The sequence below is a fragment of the Amblyomma mixtum genome, chromosome 1 (genome assembly GCF_055824585.1).
Source record: "Amblyomma mixtum isolate Tamu chromosome 1, ASM5582458v1, whole genome shotgun sequence".
NCBI lineage: Eukaryota > Metazoa > Arthropoda > Arachnida > Ixodida > Ixodidae > Amblyomma > Amblyomma mixtum.
In genome coordinates, this window is record NC_143012.1 from 22,880,754 (window position 1) to 22,900,865 (window position 20,112).

Below are 20,112 nucleotides of genomic sequence, written 5' to 3' on the forward strand. Positions count from 1 at the left end.
TCACGAAGCGGAGCGCCGGACGCGCTGGATAGCTGCAGTTCGACGCACTGAGTAAGCGAACCTTCGCGTTGTGCTGTATGTTTGTTTGGTTATCCGCGTTGCTGAAATTCGTTCTTTTTGCACATGCAGTCCGGACGGCAAACCGTGGGATGCAGTGCCGACCATCAGGATATGCAGTCGCCACTTTGTGGGTAACGAGAAAAACAATTCGGCCAGTCATCCCGCATATGTACCTACAATCTTCCCCGCAGTCTACAGCCGGCCTCATCCTCCTTGTGTTCGTGTTCTTTTGGCGCTTACCTCTCTCAAAAAATGTATATGTAGCGAGCAGCCGCATATGCAGGCGTAGAATGAGAATTTATGCATTCTACAACACAACTTGTCTAGTAGATCCCTACATAAGCAGTTGGACCAAGCAAGCACAAAGCAGCAAAAAGTGTACGATGACAATCACCGAACAGTAGGGAATGCACAACAGAGCAAGCAGCAAAAAGTGAGAAACGAACAGCATAATTCAGAGATCATATCAAGGGAATGCACAACACAGCAAAGAGCGCAAAAAAATGCATGGTATAATTCATATGCCATGTCAACATCTCACTTCAGATAATCACTATTAAGGCAAATCGACAAATCAGCAGGCATGGCTGGTGATTCACGACTAAAGACCCGGCCACTGCGACAATTGAGACAATTCTTCTGGTGCAACGTGGTTAGGTGGCCGGGTGCGTGCAAATGACCACAAATGGGCGGGTTGATTAGGTCCGAATTCGCTACGCACTACGAGCAGCCCAGCGTCGAGAGTGAAATGTGCACATTGTCGACCTCAAACCAGCACATATGTGGCAGCGCGGCATCACTGATAACAGCGAACGTGTTCGAGCGATGTCGTTTTAAGGATGAAAAGCTACATCAAGAAAACGACATCACGCGCGCAGCGCACGAGCTCGCGCTGCAGCGTTATTCGGCTGCGAGCTCATATATGGATTGCATCATGTTAGCATGTGCTGAAGGAACAGATGGCGGCTACTACAAGGCAGGCATGACTACTTGTTTAGCGAGATGCAGTCAAGAAAGACTGCAGGAGGCCCACCGTTTCGTGGCATGCTGAAAGACCGCTGCTGGCGCGGCGTGTACCGTCGTGCGCTCGAGCAGTCCCGTATACATGTCTGTTTAGAACTGCTGCGAATTCATATATTGCAAGCATTTCATCGCGTTGGTCCGCTTGAATCTCGAAGCGTGCAGACCTTATCTGAAGTTCAACTTCGTACGCGACTCTCTTCACTTGCGAATGACACCGCGTTGAAACTTCGCCGCTTATTTCTTGAACAGAGTGCACGTGCTTGGCGTTGCATAATTTCTTCCCTTTACACAGCGTGCCAGCCCTGAAAAAATCTTCGGCGCCCGATATTCGCTGTAGGCCATGACACAGCACAAGCGAAAGTCGCGGGTCCATACTGCCAACGTGCTTTCCGAAGCAGACGCCAGAGCCCGGTACTACCCAGCCGAGGATAGAGGGCGCTCTTTAGCACCATTTTCGCAGCGCCCCCTGGGCAATGCAAGAGGTCTATACCCACGCAATCTATGCGACTGAGGACGCCCCTATACACGACCGTCATTTTATAAACGGACGCCGAGACGAATTCTATACTTTCCTTACTCAAAAATTGGTTTTCAAAATTGGTTTCAGGAAACGAAAACGACGCAGTAGCTGCCTCACATCTCGGTGGACACCTGAACGGCGCCCTAAGGGAAGGGATAAAGGAGGGAGTGAGAGAAGAAAGGAAGAAAGAGGTGCCGTAGCGGAGATCTCCAGAATAATTTCGGAAACCTGGATATCTTGAACATGCACTGACATTGCACAGCACACGGGCGCCTTTAGCATCTCGCCTCCACCGAAACGCGGCCGATCATCACCGCGTCCTTGTGGTCAGCGGCCCAACGCGATCTGGAAACGCAGCCATCCCCCGTGATCGGTTGGAAGCGGGAGTCGAGGACAGTAACAGCATAATATCGATACACCGAGTGAGAGACCCGGAGTCCCCAGAATGGCAGAGCCAGAAGGACACGTCCAAAAACCGCGATCTCCATTCGAATTTGTTCGGAGCATTAACAAACCGCGCAGGACGTGCGCAGCAGTATTCGAAGATAGTTGAATCGCCTACGCAGGCGTTCTGCCACCCACGCTGGCCAGGTAAGTGATTTACTCCAAGGTCGTCTGTAATTTAGACTCAACTACGCTTTCTGCTATACATGCGTAAACGTCTCCGACGGGAGAGCTGTATGGTGAAAACACACAAAGCAACAGCAAAAAGTTTGCACAAAGGACCCAAAGCAAGGACGTTGCCGCTGTGCCGAGTGCGCCGATTCCTCCCGTCCTTTGCGTTTTTTTTTCGCCCTAGGGATACCGTGTCGGAAACGGTCAGCATTCAACTAGTTCCAAATATATATCTGAACTGTCCTCTACGGTATTTAAATGCCCACGCGGCAAGAAGACTTCAATACGTCGAACACGCCGCCATTTTTTCTAGCGAGCCAATTTCACCAGCGTTCGCGGCTGACGCCCGGCGCCATGAACGCCAGTACTCGACGAGCGACGCGTTGTTACGGGGACAGAGATCGATCTAGAGATCTATCGCGGCGCATTCGGCGCACGGAGCGCGCTGTCACGTGGTATTTTTTTAAACTCCGCGGGCTTTCGTTTTTCCCGAACAAAAACGGCCACGCTAAGTCTATCTCGTTGGAAGTGCAGGGGTTGGACAATATTTGTGCAGCTCCACAACATTCTTATTGACCCCTAAACGTTTCAAGTTATGTTTAGAAAGTTCATTTATTTATCTTGACTTATTGCTCGAGCAAAAAAATGGTACTGTATAGCTTTAGATAAACCCAAACAACATCCATGCGATTTGTTCTGAAGAACGCTTAGGTTTTTTTTTTAAATCTTGGTTCAAGTTAGCTGGTACGCCCAGTATATTTTTTTTACAGGGCACGGAAACAACGATTGCCACCTGCCATAGTGGGCAGTTTGCTCACTATCCTGTGGTCAGGTTGTGATGACTCCTTAAGGTCACGTCACCTAGGTAGCCCACCTGCCGTATAGATTTCTCTCTGGGCCCCACCTGCCAGGGTTATGCTCATATACGCGTCCTGCCGTGACGTCATACCAGAGCCCCCGCAGCTCTCCCAAAGGTCATTTTGCCCACACGGCGATACCCGGCTTTACCCAGCAGAGTGAAGCGATCGCTTCAATACAATGAGATCTGGCTGAACGCTCCCGACGTTCGAGCGTGCTCGAGAACTCCGGCTGATCACAGGAAAGACACAGCACACGGGCGCCTTTTGCATTTCGTGACGTTCTTATAATAGATCGCGACGTAGCGTACAGTAAGGCGACGTTTACTACGCGATAAATGTTTAGGTTACTGCCTCTATCGCTATTTTCTAGTTTTTTTTTTGTGAAAGCTTTTAGCCTGGCGATATTTTCTGACCGCCTGTCTGTTATCAACTTACCTAGACGACTCCAGTTCTCAAGTACCCTCCCTTGCTATTGCACCACGATAAGGAAAGCATTATTTCCCTTACATATGCTGGCATGCGCGAAACATTCCGTTTTTACTTCCTTTTGCGCGTAACGTGAGTAACCAAACACAATTAGTTAATCTACAAATCATTCATTTCAACAGTGATGACAAATAAGGCCAATAATTTTCATCAATGATCGATCCTAATCAATAGAGGAAGTGTAAGTTCAGTTCGCTGTTCCATGCACCGTTTTTAAATACAACAAGGAGTCATTGCTCGCGCCCTTCCCTTGCAAAAATATATTTGGGCAGTCAATAGACTCGCCACAGACTTCTGTCTATAAAGTCTATAGACTGCCTATAGACAAATCCTTGAGACTAGCCTGCAGGCAATACAAATCCCATAGCCAGTCCATAGATAATCTATATACGAGGTCTGTTAGAAAAGTATCCGACCTTTGGCCGAAGAAAAAAAACTGGCATAACTGGAGCGTTAGAAACCTAATAACCTTCAGAGTAGTCCCCTTGGGGCTCCATATACATCTCCCAGCGGTGCTGCCATTGTTGGAAGTATTCCGAAAAGGCCCTTTTCGGAATGGAATTTAGCTCTCCTGTCGTTGCAGCCATAATGTCCTTTCTTTTCTGAAATCGCGCTCCTTTCAATGGCCTCTTGATTTTAGGAAACAGCCAGAAGTCGTAGGGGGACATATCAGGAGAGTAAGGAGCCTGTTGAACTACAGGAGTCTGGTTTTTCGCCAGAAAAGTCTGAATCAAATGCGAGGAATGTGCAGGAGCAATGCCGCGAGGGATGCGCCAATTTCTTGTTGACCTCAATTCCGGTCTCTTGCGCCGCACAGCACCGCGTAGGCGATGGAGGACATCCCTGTAGTACTCTTTAGTCATTCTCTGATCCTGTGGGGAGCGTACTCGTGGTGTGCCGCACAGAGGGAGTCAAAAAAGCAGTCAGAAAAACTTTGACATTGCTGCGCACTTGGCGGGCCTTCTTTGGTCTTGGTGACGTGGAATGCGTCTTCTGTGACGACTGGGATTTGGTTTCCGGGTCGTACCCGTACACCCAAGACTCGTCACTAGTGATTACGGCGTCGGTGAAGTCAGGGTAACTGTTTGTGAAATCCAGCATCTCCTGTGAGACTTCAACACGAGCTGCTTTTTCTCCACCGTCAGCAGCTTCGGCACGAATTTCGCCGCAACTCTCTCCATGGCCAAATCTTCGGTGATAATGGAATGTGCAGAAAAATTGCTGATATCCACCTTTTCCGCTATTTCTCGGATAGTCACACAACAGTCCCGCATCACCACAGCGTTCACTTCGGCAATTACCTAGTAATTTAGGCATGTTGATGGCCGACCGGAGCGTGGCTCTCTCTCCACAGATGTGCGGCCGTTTTTAAACCAGTTGCACCACTGCTTAATCTGTGTGCTGCTCATAGCATCATCACCGAAAGCCGTCTAAACATTTCGAATGGTTTCCACTTGGCTATCGCCAAGTTTCTGGCAAAATTTGAGGTAGTAGCGCTGCTCCTCTCGCTCCGCCATTTTCCTTGCAACAAAAAACCGACGAGAGCACTGCCTCACTCAAACGCTGCTTCCCAGCGACTGACGCTATCGGCAGGCGGGAAAAAATTCGTGCATGCGCACGAGGGTTCAAGGTCGGCTGCTGTAAGCGCGCTTGTTTCATATTCATCAGGTGTTCGCAAAAAAAAAAAAAATGAAGTCGGATACTTTTCTAACAGACCTCGTATTTATAGTCATACACTTTTACTGCAGTTTTTCCTATAGTCTATGAATAGACAAAAAGAAATATCTATAATTAAGGCAACATAATTCATAATAAGACTAAAAACTGCCTATAGAGAATTTTTATATGGTTAGCAGTCTAGAGAGACATTCGGTGGGCAATTTTAACGCTTCTCTCTATTCCCTCATTCCCTATCTCCCTCACTGCCAGCCTGAATGCCAAGCCGTTGGCAGGAGTGGGTGTTTCAGAATGGGAAAATATTTTGACAACGCGTTGTACACATACTATATACGAAAGCATCAAAAGAACTCAAAGGGCGATATGATCGGGTGCCTGCGTCCACACAACATTACACGATGCCCAGTCCTGGTCGGTCGCGCAGTGCAGGAGATACCCTCAGCAACCAGGTCAACGCTTCGACAAGCAATTGCTCGTTGGTTGGTAAGGCTGATGATAGAACGAGGAAGTCTGCCAATCCTGCCGTGCGAACGCGTTCTCCTGCTACATTCATCTGTCCCCGTCTGCGACAGCACACTCTCTCCCACTCGTTCGTGACGTCACTTCCACTCTCACGTGACGTCACTTCCCACTCGTTCGTGACGTCACTTCTCACTGTCACGTGACGTCACTTCACACTCCCACGTGACGTCACTTCCCCCTCCCACGTGACGTCACTTCCCACTCGTTCGTGACGACCTCAGCTTGGGGGAAAGGAAGTGGGGGGACCGCTCGTCAGCGTCGCGTGCCCCTTATCTAGACGCACAACAAACAGAAGGTAAGCCGGGCTTGCAGCCACGAACAGGCCATAAACCTGTAAGGCCCCAGAGATAAGCGCGCGATTCCCTGCAATAAACCGGCCGCGGCCGAACGTCAACCCTTTCCCCGTTCTTTCCGTTCACTTTTTTCCCCCTAGCATGTATGGGATTCTTTCCTCGCCCACCGCCCCACCTTCTAAGCGTACTTTGGATGGGGTGAAGTCCGATACAAGAAAGTATCGCCTAGAGACTCCGGTACGGTACGGTGCATGCTATGGTATGGTAGAAATTATGGTATGATGTGGTATCGTATGGTATGGATGGTATGACATCGCACAGCAGATTGGCGCCTTGTGCCGAAATGAAGCCGCCATGGCCTGGATTCGCGGCGAATCGATGTCGCGTGTCCTGCGCGGCTTGAACGGCACTACACATCGGTTTATTCCGCCAGCCAATCACAAAAGTCTAAAATCCTGTTTATACTTTTTCCCCCAATCAGCCTAACTTGGAATATCACAACATCTACGTTTATAATAAAGCATGCGGACGTGTTAGGGATTAGGTTAATGCATCCAAACGCACGCAATCACTATAGCAATGAACTACAGTTCACAGCGGATAAAGAGCAAGACGACCGTGATGAGGTGGATAGCGGTAAACTTGGTGCTGATCTTATGTTACCACCAGCCGTACAGTTTGTGCTGTAGATGACAGCAGTTTGGCGCGCAACCGGAACAGGTAACACCGCACACGCTGAATTTCCAGCTTGAACGCAGAAAATTCACAGTGATCTGAAAATCGTCTCGACATCAGAAGTACTTCTGCGGAAAAAATGCCACCTAGTGGCAGACCCTACAATGTACATAACTTACATGAACAAACAAGGGAAAGGAGGTTCACTAAAACACTTTAAGCCATAGCAGTTTATGGCAAAGCTGTTCTTGCACTGCAAAATCATCCTCATTATCAATAAAATGGGGCTGGCATGCAGGTCAAGTACAATTCAAGAACACAGTGGCTAATGCCTTCCACAGGATGTCCTCCACTCAGTGGTGTTGACCAGTTGGGGATTAATCTCATTGCATGCTCTAGCGTGACATCAGAGGAGGCTGTCATGGGAAAAAGGGATCAACCACGGATTAACCGGATTAACCACCACACCATGACGATTGGTGGAGGGGATAAGGGCAGGTTTGGAGCACGGATATCATCACCTGCGCCCTGCGCACAATAAGGTGCTCAACGACTACGGCTTCGTGGGGAACGGACCTTGTCTATGGTTTCCTCTGGTGGAAATCGCTGCTGCTGGGGACTTCTTGGGGAACGGACCTTGTCTATGGTTTCCTCTGGTAGAAATCGCTGCTGCTGGGGACTTCCTGGGGAACGGACCTTGTCTATGGTTTCCTCTGGTAGAAATCGCTGCTGCTGCCCAGGCCACATTTGTTCGGGGAGCGGGGGGTTGCTCGCGCCACTCGAGCGCCGCTGCCCTAGACTTGGACGCGCACGTCTGCGCCTTCGCCGCCGCCGGTGGCGGCGCCCATTACCCTGGGGGGAAAAAAAAAGAGGAAGCACTGGGAACAGGCAAGGTGGGGTCCATCGCATTTTAATGATGCGTTAGCATTAGAACGGCCCTGCGAACGAAACCCCGGCGTCCCATCTTACGTCCCAAAGCGACTCGGGCAATGAGGAACGCCGTAGTGAAGGGCTCCGGAAATTTGGACTACCTGCGGTTCTTCAACGAGCACTAGCATCGCACAGTACACGGGACTCTAGAATTTCGCCTCTATCGAAATTCGACCACCGCGGCTGGGATCGAACCCGCGTCTTTCGGGTCAGCCGCCAAGTGCCATAACCCGGGCTAAAACCCGGCGTCCATCTGTGTTTTTCTTTCTTTTCATAACCCCTTTCTAACATATGTCCGTGTGCAGTGAACAGGGTGGTGAGGTTACGTGACGTCACACAATTAGGAATCGCAGAGCGCACAGGTGCGCCGCGGCACCTGAAAAATTTCTCAGTGGAATTATAATCAGAATTGGAAAAATGGGATTGAAATTCAAAGATTTACAACTGGAACTGAAATTCGAAATAGAACTAGAAGAATTGGAATGGCCTTCGAAGAGTAGGGAAACCTGCAACGAAGAAATCTACCAAAGCGAAACTTAAATTGCCACTGCTGTGAATGAATTCTATAACAACACAAATCTCTCCCGAAATCGGAGCCCACACGCTGACGCATTGCCCTCCACATAAGCCGCTTTAACCTCCCCATAGATTTTCTTCATTCAGTCGCTGCTGGCGAGAAAACTATCCGGGATTCTTGGAAATCACGCCGTTGCGCGGAGCGAACAGGATGAGAGCAGTTCCGATGGCGCGGTGTAAATGAACAGGGGTCCCTTTTGTTTTGTTGAGTTTCGATCCGTTTTACATTTCGTGTGGTCGTGACGTCAAATCGTGACGAGAGCGGTAGGAGAGGTTCGCGAAGCAAAGGACCATTCGCAGAGACGTGCTCCGATTTCTTTTCCTCCTTTCTTTGGCGCGTGTCAGATGCCTCGAGCCTCAAATGTCAAATTCGCTGGCTCACTCTAGGCGGTGACAAGCATTTTTTATCTGTTTATTTTCAGTACCGCGTGCTAGGTGGGAAACTCTAGCAGGTGGCAGTACACAGGGTGAACACCCGATTGCAAAGCTAAACCATGGCGTGCAGCTTTAGACAACAAAAGAAAATTCCAATGGCAGCAAGTGTACGCAGGTGTCCGGTTAAATTGGATATGGAGTTATCCGTCGTCGAAAGGGAACTCAGTTTACCATAATCACGCGCTAGTAGAACGTCAACAGCTGCTAATGCTATCATACTGACAACACAATGGAATGAGGTGTCCCCGTGAATTTTTTTTTTTTTTGTTCCGCTAGCCTTTGGGACGTAGTAGCGATAGTAATGAATACGTTACCCCCCCTCCCCCCCCCCCCCCCCCCCACACACACACACAGGAGCCTAGCCTCAGCAGGCGAACGCCAGAGTTTTCCTTTGGGGTGCACTATCTGGCGCTTATCTTCTCTGTAAAAGCTGTCGCCGCAATAAATGTATGCACAAGACAGAGTTCGACTATCAATGGGCCACGCTGTATGGAACGACTGGTGACTCATAACGATGGGATGATTGTTCCAAGAGGCCGTGTTAGCAAAGCTCGCAAGCAGACATCACATATTAACACCCCATTTCTTTTTCTTGTTTTTTTTTTCTCGATACCAGCAAGGTGAATACCAAAGAGAATAGAAAGAACGCTTGAAAAAGGTGAAACTGAACATAAATTCCACACCATAAGCCGCAGCGACGTGTGATGCGATAGATGAGGGCTAATTACTAGAAACCTTTGTCGTTATCACAGTGGGAACTGATTTTATCACCGGCAGAGAATAATCACTTCATAAGCCTCCTCGCACTGCACTGATACGCAGGCAGGAGCAAAAATCATTGTAGTTCATTCGGACGGAGCAATTTTGCCTCTACGGGTAGGAACATAATAAAAGATAAAAGTTCCAATTATGGACAGCGGCGAGGTCGCTCATGCTCGCCTTATCTCCCAGCTTCCACCTGTATCGTAGCAGCGGCAACCAGGTATCGAATATATTTAATAATCGGCACTATCATGAAGGATCACATTTAAAGTGCTCGGGTCAGGAACCAGTGGTCTTCGGCTGCTGAGCCGAGCACCACCGAAGGCCGCATTTCGATCAAGGCGAAACTCAAGCGACGACCGTGTGCTGTGCGATGTTAGGGCTCGTTAAAAAAAAAGGGAAAGAAAAAACATGTGGTGGTCTAAATTAATACGGAACTCTGATCATACCATACAATACCATGCCATACAATACAGTATATATTATATACCACACAATGTCAGGGAAAAGCCGAAGGCTGCCTGCCTTAGCGCGCGTGCCTTTATTCGGAAGGAAGGCGCTAAAGTGAGAGCTCAAGCGTTTGTTAGACACTAAACGACATTACAAGCTGGACAGCGGAGGTGCGCCGCGCTTGACACTGCGGACGCGTGTCGAAAGAGCTCGGGCCGCGAAGCGATCGCATCTGGACGGTCGATGCGCGCAGTCGCCGGCATTGAGCGGCGAGGACGGAGACCTATCCACTTAGACCGCGATTATCTCGGTCCATCTCGACCCTGCTGGCGAAGTATTGGTATGCTCACATTGAAGTCCATGCAACGCAGCCGCAGCTGTAAGAGAAGCGTTGGTCTATTTCACGACGGCCGGCAAAGTCGTGGCAGTGCACAGGTTAAGCACAGGTGCAGAGCAGGGACAGATTGACCGCTGCACGGGTGCGCACCTTTGCACCTCAGTTGACGGACGTATATGAGTGGATATGGTATAAACCGAACAGGGTTGTAAAAAAAAAATGTAACCGTACGACTCATTTCACGCATTAACAAACATTTCGATTTACCGAAGCTCCCGAAGGCAAGTGCGCTTTTCACTCCTTGCGATTTAACACTAGCAGATTCGGGGGACTGATCAAAGGGGAAGAATTGCTCGACGCGGTGGTCTGGAGGAGCGGCTCGTTTGAGTTCGTGACGAAGCGCTAAACAATAGCCCAATATCGCAACCTCGTTTTTCCAAACGAAACGCCGAGCGAAATCATCACCGACTCCACAGTATCCTCCTGTACTATCACGCGATATAATACCCGTTTAGATCAGTATGCACTAAAACCCGAACAATTCTGGACAAAATCATTTTTGAGCGAGAAACCGTTGATGAACACAATTTTTTCCATTAATGTAAGATTTCACTATATAAGAATCAATATACCTGCATATCAGCCGACGGCAGTTTTGCATTTTTTTTATTAACGTTCTTGTTATCGTCAAAAGCGTTCCCCATAGGTTTTCATGGCAGTCTTTAACTGTTCTATGCGATCAATGGAAATGCTTTAAAGATTATGCTAATTATCAGAAGTATGAACCATTACCTTGAATATTTTCGTAACAGTATCTCACGATTTTCCAATTTTCAAATGTTTTGTCCAATAATGTTGGACATGAAATACTTGCCAAGCTTCACTGAAATAAAGCCGAACTACTGAGTTAAGATTGTGATGCTCCAACAATTGAGACTACAGCCCAGTGTCCCAACCTCGTCCTGCCGAAGGAACACAGGGAGAGCATATCCGCACTCACCGACTCCATGGTCTCCTCGTCCACCAGGGGCTCCGGCTGCGCCCAGTCCACGGCCACCTCGCAGCCTCCCCACAGGGTCATGCGTCCCGGGATCATGCGGCGGCGGGCCACGGCGGCCGCCTTGTGGTCCGAGTACTCGACGAACGCGAAGCCCCGGTTGCGCCGCTTGTCCGCCGCGTTGCGGTACAGGATCACGTCCACCACGTTCTCCGTGACGCGCTGCATCTCCTCGAGCACATCTTCGCGACTCTTGTCCCGCGGGATGCCGCCCACGAAGAGGCGGCAGTTGTCCACTGAGTGGCACACGCCCACCGGGCGACGCGGTCGGATCTCCCGGCCGTTCAGATCGCGCACGGCGCGCTTGGCCTCCTCGCGGCACGAGTAGGTGGCGAACGCGTAGCCCCGGTTCGAGCCGGCAAAGTCCATCATGAGCCGAACCTCGTAGAGCGTCCCGGCACGCTCCAGGAACGGCACCAGTTCGTCCTCGTACACATCCCGGGGCAGCTTGCCGACGAACACTTCGCAGCCCTTGGGCGGCGGACCCCCGCTCCAGGAGGGCGGAGGTCCGCACCTCCGCTGTCCATTGTCCTGGACCATGGGGTAGCCCGTGCGGTCCAGGAAGGCGACGATGCGCTGCTGTCTGTCCAACGGAGCGGCCGTAGGCGGGCTCGAGGTGGGCGTCTGAGGAGGCCGAGAGTTGCGGTCTGTACCTCTAGCCGGTCTGTCCGTGCGGTCCATGACGGCGGCGCCGGTGTTTCGTATCGGGCGCTCTGTGGGCGCCAGTAGCCGCGGCGTCACCCAGTGAGGGGGGCACGGCACGTCGCCGCCGTAGACGGCCACTGGAGACGACTCGAACCACTCCACGTACTGCTGGTGCTCGGGACTCCTGCAGAAGCAGCGTGGTCGAGGAAGAAGGGCGGTTGTTGTTTCAGCGGGTACGACGATTACGCAGACGGGACAGCTCCGCTGAGCCTCGCACGCGCCCACCGGCCGAGCGCATCTCCGCGCAGAACTACGGCAAGGGAACACGCCTTCCGCCAACACCGACGACCGCGCGGCACGGTGCACCGCGGACTGTGTTACGACGGCGAGTGATCCTCCTGCCCGCGTCCGCTCTGCCGAGCAGTTCCGTGCGCGTTCTCTCTCCGTCTCTCTCGCAGCGTGCTTACACTGTTACGTCCGCTTTCTCTTCCTCTCTTTCACTCTCACACACCGCCTCCCCTTCCCGTAGAAGACCGATGTTTCGCGGGCCGGCAATCCTCTCTCTACACACGTAGGCCTGGGAGAACGGGAGAAGAGCTGGGGGGGATTCAGAGGCGAGGAGCAGCGCTGCCATACGCAACCGCTGCGGACCTGGCGGCGAGAGGGGAAGGGAGCAGGCGATGAGGTAAAGGTCACGGGGTGGGTGTAACAGAACAGGCACGATAAGAGGAACGAGCCCAAGCCGATAAGGAGAGGTGGGTGGTTTTTAAACCGGGCCGCTACGGCAGCCAGATAAGAGAGATAACCTAGGCCGTAGATAAACAGTATAGACAAAGCGGACGTGGATGACGAGGAATGGGAGAAGAGGGGGCTAGGGGAAACGGGCGTGAGAGTAGATAGAAGAGATGGAGGATTAATGACAAAAAGTACGGGGCCTCGCGACGCGACGTATCATTTTCTTCCCCTCTTATTTATTTTTTTTCCCGCGTCACACTCACCTTTTTAATATGACAGACCGATTGGTAGACTAGCTGGAGCCCGCTTCGAAAATTAAGTGCCAATGGCGGAAACGCACAAATATACAAGGACAGCCTGAAGGGGCTTTCCTTGTGCCACATCGCATCGGTACCTTTCAATATTAAAACTCCTTGTTTGCCTAGTCAGCTTAAACAACTACTAAATAATAGAGCAGCCAGCAAACAATTGGATAAAAGCGGACAGAGCCGGTTAGAGATCATTCACATAGCTGCAGTTCAGAGCTATAGATCCTTCTAAATTGTCAAAACGCGAGCCAGTTAGCTCGACAACGGGGATAACAACTGCTTCGGCATCAAGCCTTTCAATGTGCGATTTTTTTTTTCGACCCGAAACAGTATGAACGATTATCCCGTCCACGACAAACGCGTTTTATCTGCAGTGGGCTGTATTCCCGTTTCAATACGATCTGCTTCTGCAATTTCAAAAATTCTATCTTGACTCCGGGCCGTGGCCTCCCAGTGGAGATCTTAACTAACAGTCGAGGAACTAGACGGCCTGTTTGTTTTCGTACAGCTACCTGACTCAGGGGTAAGAAGCGCAGTGCTGATGACGCAGTGATTCACTGGGCGGAGAAGTTACAGAACGTGAGATCCTGCGTCGATGGACTCCAGGCCGCAGTCCGCGAGGTTACGGAGAAAACTAGGCTGCGCATAGAAGAGAGCCCTCAGCGCCTACTGGAGTTGCACAACAACCAGAAATTCTTCAGAATCCCCCCCCCCCCCTTCCCGGAGTATAAGTTTTTTTTTTCTTTCCTGCGCGTGCTGTTTGCACAAACGTGACGCGTACTATGCAGTCAGCGCATAGAGGTAAGGGAAACTGGCGCGTAGGCCTGCCGATACGATGCGACCGAGGGCTTGCGGCTGCTCTTTCGGTTATTGGAGGCGCGATATACCGTCAGCGCTATAAAAACGCTTCGGACAGGAATAGTTAGCGCTGGCACCGGCCTCGGCACTGCCGTCCGGCTGTATAAAGGAATACTGTGCGGTTTTCTAAAGGTTGAAGGAAATACCGTACGCATGCTTTATTGGTTTATAGGGGTTTAACGTCTCGAAGCAACTCAGGCTATGAGGGACGCCGTAGTGAAGGGCTCCGGAAATTTCGACCACCTGGGGTTCTTTAAAGGGCCACTGACCAGGGTCCGGACATTTTTGAAAAACAAGCCCACTGCATAGATGAGGCATCGAAGATAACCTCTGCAAAATATTAGAGCCACGCGCGCCCCGAAAAGCTGCGAAAATTCAAATCAAAGCCCGTTCGTTCTTTCCTTCCTTCAAAAACGGGCCCGGCCCACTACTCTGCACCCCGCTGACGTCAAGGGGGGCTACTTTCGCTAAAGGCACTCCATTGGTGCATCGTTCTGACTGACGGGAGAAGGTTGGGCGTAGCCTTGGCGTCGCGTCGTCTGCACAAGGCTTTCCGCAGCGCCTTCTGTTCTGGCTCATGCCTACAAACCCGCATGAAGGAACAAAAAAAAAAAAAAACTGCGGAGGGAGCGTGCGGCGACAGCCTTGAACCCTAGCCATAAAAAGTAAAAAAATAGTAAAACTGAGGGAGTTGGTTCGCCCCCCCCCCCCCCCCCCCGCCGTGATCACGTCACGAGACGCTCTGCGTGCGCGCTCCCTTCTCAGTTTCTTTTCTTCTATGCGAGCCCCCCAAAACAAGGTTTTAATTAGTAGTGCAGCAGAGCCTTTCCCTCGCTCGCCCACATGACCGCTACGCACACACACCCCTTATCTTTCGTGCATCTTGCGTACGCCTTGACTCCAATGAATGACATATGCTTTGGAGCGGAGAAAAGACACAAACACACAGAACACAAACACGCATGGAGAAAAGCAAACGGGCGGTTGCCGGGTCCGCGCTTCGCCGTGTGTTTCGAACACAACCGACTTCCGCCCCTCCGCTCGTGAAACGGTGGGGAGGCCTAAAAGAAAATGAAAAGGTGGCTCGTTAACTGGGAATGACAAACAGATGTATGAAAGGATGCGCTCGCTAACAAGTCTAGGTGGTCGAGCCGATCGCGCTTCTCGATCGTTCAGTGTGCGGAGAAAATGCAAAAACCAAGAAAAGAATTCTATTGAAGGCGGGGCCATGACGTCGCCCTGTGACGCACTCCACAGACACCACGCCTCCGGCTTACACCGGAGAACGAAGGGGTGATTTTGCCTTGCCGAGCCTACTCGACGAGGAGCGGGAGAGAAGAATTTCGAGGAGGGAATGGAAGGAGAGGAGGGAATGGAAGGAGAGGAGGCTCGCTCAAAGAGAGGTAGAGAGTGTCTGCTGCGCTGGGGTGGGCACAGGCCCTTTAAAGGCCCCCTGCCCACCCGCGGCCAGCAGACACTCTCTACCTCACTTTGAGCGAGCCTCCTCTCCTTCCATTCCCTCCTCGAAATTTTTCTCTCCCGCTCCTCGTCGAGTAGGCTCGGCAAGGCAAAATCACCCCTTCCTTCTCCGGTGTAAGCCGGAGGCGTGGTGTCTGTGGAGTGCGTCACAGGGCGACGTCATGGCCCCGCCTTCAATAGAATTCTTTTCTTGGTTTTTGCATTTTCTCCGCACACTGAACGATCGAGAGGCGCGATCGGCTCGACCACCTAGACTTGTTAGCGAGCGCATCCTTTCATACATCTGTTTGTCATTCCCAGTTAACGAGCCACCTTTTCATTTTCTTTTAGGCCTCCCCACCGTTTCACGAGCGGAGGGGCGGAAGTCGGTTGTGTTCGAAACACACGGCGAAGCGCGGACCCGGCAACCGCCCGTTTGCTTTTCTCCATGCGTGTTTGTGTTCTGTGTGTTTGTGTCTTTTCTCCGCTCCAAAGCATATGTCATTCATTGGAGTCAAGGCGTACGCAAGATGCACGAAAGATAAGCGGTATGTGTGCGGAGCTGTCAAGTGGGCGAGCGAGGGAAAGGCTCTGCTGCACTACTAATTAAAACCTTGTTTTGGGGGGCTCGCATAGAAGAAAAGAAACTGAGAAGGGAGCGCGCACGCAGAGCGTCTCGTGACGGGATCACGGGGGGGGGGGGGGGGGGGGGGGGGGGGGCGGGGGGGGGGGGGGGGCGAGCCAACTCCCTCAGTTTTACTGTTTTTTTACTTTTTATGGCTAGGGTTCAAGGCTGTCGCCGCACGCTCCCTCCGCAGTTTTTTTTTTTTGTTCCTTCATGCGGGTTTGTAGGCATGAGCCAGAACAGAAGGCGCTGCAGAAAGCGTTGTGCAGACGACGCGACGCCAAGGCTACGCCCAACCTTCTCCCGTCAGTCAGAACGATGCACCAATGGAGTGCCTTTAGCGAAAGTAGCCCCCCTTGACGTCAGCGGGGTGCAGAGTAGTGGGCCGGGCCCGTTTTTGAAGGAAGGAAAGAACGAACGGGCTTTGATTTGAATTTTCGCAGCTTTTCGGGGCGCGCATGGCTCTAGTATTTTGCAGAGGTTATCTTCGATGCCTCATCTATGCAGTGGGCTTGTTTTTCAAAAATGTCCGGACCCTGGTCAGTGGCCCTTTAACGTGCACTGACATCGCACAGCACATGGGCCGCTAGAATTTCGCCTTCATCGAAATTCGGCCGCCGCGGCCGGGATCGAACCCGCGTCTTTCGGGTCAGCAGCCGAGCGCCGTAACCACTGAGCCACCGCGGCGGGGCCGTACGCATGCAATAGTTTATGTAATGTGCACCTCTGGTGTAATGTGTGCAGTCCTTTTCAGCTGTGCCGAGGGAAGCTTACGGCACCCTTGAAGCTATACGCATCTGAAATGGAGTAGAAGCCTTCTCTACACCTTTAAGGTCTTTAAGGGCGCCAAATAGGGTCTCACTAAAGGACTCAATGGTAAACCGTGTGTGCCAAAGACTTTTGGTCGAGGGTGTAGTTTGTCGAGTAATGTAATAGCAGTACCATAGTGTAAAGCGACGCAGCTTTCTAAAAGCTGAAAAAAAAATGCACTAAATAATGCAGTCAACGTAGTGTAATGTAGTTCACCATCACCATCATAATTTTCTTGCTCAATACAACTGCGCCCAACTCAGGCCAAAGGGCTCTTCAATACACTCTCTCCAGCGCCAACTGTGGACAACCTATCCATGCAAGTTCCTCTTATCTCGCCACCTTATCCTGTGCCGCATCCTGCAATGCCTGTTTTCTGTTTAAACGCATTCCGTTCTATCCGTTTCTCCGAATAACATGCCCTGTTCATCATCTTTTTTTTGTCTTACAACTATCGGGTATATTTAACTAGCGTTTGTTCTCCTAACCGAACTCAGCTGTCTCATTCGTTCTCTTGACGTTATCTTCACCGTTAGACCACTCTATTACGGGGAGAGCACCCAAGATGGAGTAGATTTTAATTGCGGAGTAATTTCTAGTTAGAAACCGCCATAGCACAGCCGTATGGCTACAGAGAAGGCTATACTGCCCTCCAGGAAGCTCAAATTTGTCCTGGTAAGCTACTGTTTAATTAATGCGGCCTCGCCCTGCCGTCTACTACCCACCCTGGTTAGCTTTGTTGGTAGCGCGACTGCTCCGGACAGGCGACGGTACCGGGCCCGAACCTCGGATCCGGACAATATTTTCTTCAGCAATAAAGCTTCCGAGCAAGCTGTGTAGCATCCTTTGTATATAGCCGTATGGCTGCGTTAATTCTAGTGAGTAATTACTCCTTAATTATCTCTATCGCTATGGAAATGAGACATGAAGAGAGCAGAGTTGGTCAGGGAACAAAAGACAGTTAACGGCGTCCTAGTCGAAATCAAGAAGAAATGGACATGGGCAGGACATGTAAAGCAAAGGCAAAGATGGTGGGTCGGAGTGGATTCCAAGAGGAGGCGAGCGTAGCAAGGGGCGCAAGAAAGGTTGGAGGATGAGATTAAGAAGCTAATACTGATAAGGCGATCGTTCATTAAAAATGGCGAGGACACTTTGGCAACTACAGTGTTCAGAGGCGAAAGCCGACGACACTATGCCGTGGCGACTTCCGGTGGATGTGACGTCACACCATTCCCGTGCCTATATCGACGTCCGCGCTATTTAGACACAATTTCGACATTTTTGCCTATAATTAACTAATTACTGTACAGTCATCAAACTTGGCTTCCAGGTTCATTTTTTCCTCCTCTATCTGAAGCAGCCATAAACGGAATGTTCGAATTAAGCGAGTTCGAATTAGCGAGCGTCCACAGCATTGGTTGTATGCTGCATTTGTTGCAGCGCGTTCTAGCGACTGTACAGCCAGAAACATTCATAGCAGGGTTTGCAAAAGCGCGTAGAAATGTATGGATCACCTAGTTCCCCGTAAACCTGTAGATGTAACACATGAGTTGCTTTCGGAATAAAATGTAAAACTTTCCTGTTTTCTACGCTGCAACAACAATAACCGATCTGTGCGAGACAGCGTTCCCAACAAAAGCTCACATTCTGAAATATCTCTTTTCAGCCAGTCCGTGCAAAAAGTGTCGCAACTCACTGCCCAAAAGCGGAAGCGTTACGCATGGGCACCGCGTTCAGGTTACCTGCCCGGTATTGACGAACGCTTATTGCGAAACTGGACGTTGCAGGCTGCTTCGTCAACGACGACCGCAACGTCATTTTTAACTAAACGGTGTCGGCTTTCGGCGGAGAGAAAAGCCTTCTCCCTTTCAGCAACTGATGGCTCAGCAGGCACGTTTTCGAGCACAGCGAAATTCGCTTGCGCTAAACTCTGAAGGAAAAAAAAAATAAAGTAAAAAGTGAACGACCGCCCACAAAATAGGTACAAGCGGTTGACCACATATGTGCGGCTTTTAGTCAGCGGACCAAGCCTTTTATGTATACCTGATGTCCAAATAAAAGAATACGAATTTGGTTGGTTGCTTTGGTGTATTGGGGTTTAAACGTCCCAAGCAACTCAGGCTACGAGGGACGCCGTAGTGAAGGGCTCCGGAAATTTCGACCAGGTGTAGAAGAATATGAATTTGAGCTGTCATCTAATGTGAAGAGGGTACTGCGAAAGGGGGTGCAGAAAATTAATCGAGATAAATAATGATCCTTCACATACCCCAGGTACTTGGGTGGTGTACCATCCAGGACCCCCGAGGCTTGGCTATACCGTCATCGACTTCCAGACACTGGTCACGGAGTCTGTTTTTCACCTTGACGTCACGGAATTGATTCGAGTGGCATGGAAAAATAAAATGCATATTTAAGTCCAATTTTTCTCGGGAATCAATGCGTCTTTAACGCCGAACAAACGTTAATACAGCCAGAATCGGTTGTTACAAAGGGCTACAATGAGATGGCGCTGTCCTCATAGTCCCTGTAAAGGCTTGCGCGTGTCTGTAATGTGGGCACACGGTTATGTATTGACCCAACAGGACCGGCGCAGAAGGCTGGGGATTAGACCCGTGCGACCAAGGCGACGCCCAGGCAGGTGAGGTCGACTCAACACACACGGCGCTAAAAACGTAATAGTGCTTACACAGTATCATGCATGGGCGCACGCCCCCACTCCAGCTGTTTTGTGCTTTGTGTCGTGCGCGTGTGTTTGTACTATGCTCTGCAGTACCTTCACGCGCGTGCGACCTGTATATATGTTATTATGTTAATATGTGAATAGATTTATTACCAGTGTACCTCTTCCCATGTCCTTTCTACTATCCCCTCCCCTATTTCATTTCACTTCGAAACACTGCCTGCAATCCTTTATTTCCGCTGCCCCAGGTCAGGTGCTTCCAGCAGCGATGGCAGATGCCGGGGCTAGCAACAATCTTTTGCCTTCCATTTATCATGTTTAATAACACCACTTATTACTACTACTACTACTCGGAAGTACAATGCATAATATTGCTCTCTTCAGAAGGATAGCTGCGCTTGTTGAGGCAGCCAGTCGTTGACACTGCGCCCGCTTCGAAATACAGCTCGCATCTTACACGTCACATTCATGCCTTATCGTTATGCCACTGCAAAAAAAAAAAAAAAAAATGAAATTTTCACGGAGAACTCTTATGGGCCAAAAACTTACAAGCCGGCCGGCGCATCCGGTCGGGAGGAGGACCCGGGAAGGAAGGGGGGGGGGGGGGGGGGATACAAGGAAAGGAAAGGCGCAGATAGGCAGAAATGGCAGTGAACGCACCGAGGAACAGGTCGCAAGCGGGCGCGCACATTTGTCGCCCGGCACGACTGAGTGT

The 20,112-nt window shown here is 50.6% G+C and overlaps 2 protein-coding genes across 6 annotated transcripts in view; one reads left to right on the forward strand and one right to left on the reverse strand.

Annotated features, from left to right (window-relative positions):
• Window positions 1–20,112, reverse strand: part of LOC149365714 (putative RNA-binding protein 46) — a 378,374-nt gene that overhangs the window by 38,960 nt on the left and 319,302 nt on the right. For 2 of the 4 annotated variants that reach the window (XM_089545399.1, XM_089545390.1), the window contains exons 2-3: window positions 11,222–12,107; window positions 7,308–7,583 (exon numbers count right to left, since the gene is read on the reverse strand). In XM_089545399.1, coding sequence (XP_089401525.1) covers window positions 7,308–7,583; window positions 11,222–12,107 — 1,162 coding nt within the window. Of the gene's footprint in view, window positions 1–7,307; window positions 7,584–11,221; window positions 12,108–18,983; window positions 19,081–20,112 lie in introns of those variants that run through there. The other 2 variants (XM_089545406.1, XM_089545416.1) reach the window with 2 other exon arrangements.
• Window positions 1,872–20,112, forward strand: part of LOC149365715 (uncharacterized) — a 41,130-nt gene continuing 22,889 nt past the window's right edge. The window contains exons 1-2 of one of the 2 annotated variants that reach the window (XM_089545449.1): window positions 1,872–2,194; window positions 19,300–19,355. The gene's annotated coding sequence lies outside the window, so the exon portion shown is untranslated. The remainder of the gene's footprint in view (window positions 2,195–19,299; window positions 19,356–20,112) is intronic. The other variant, XM_089545442.1, reaches the window with a different exon arrangement.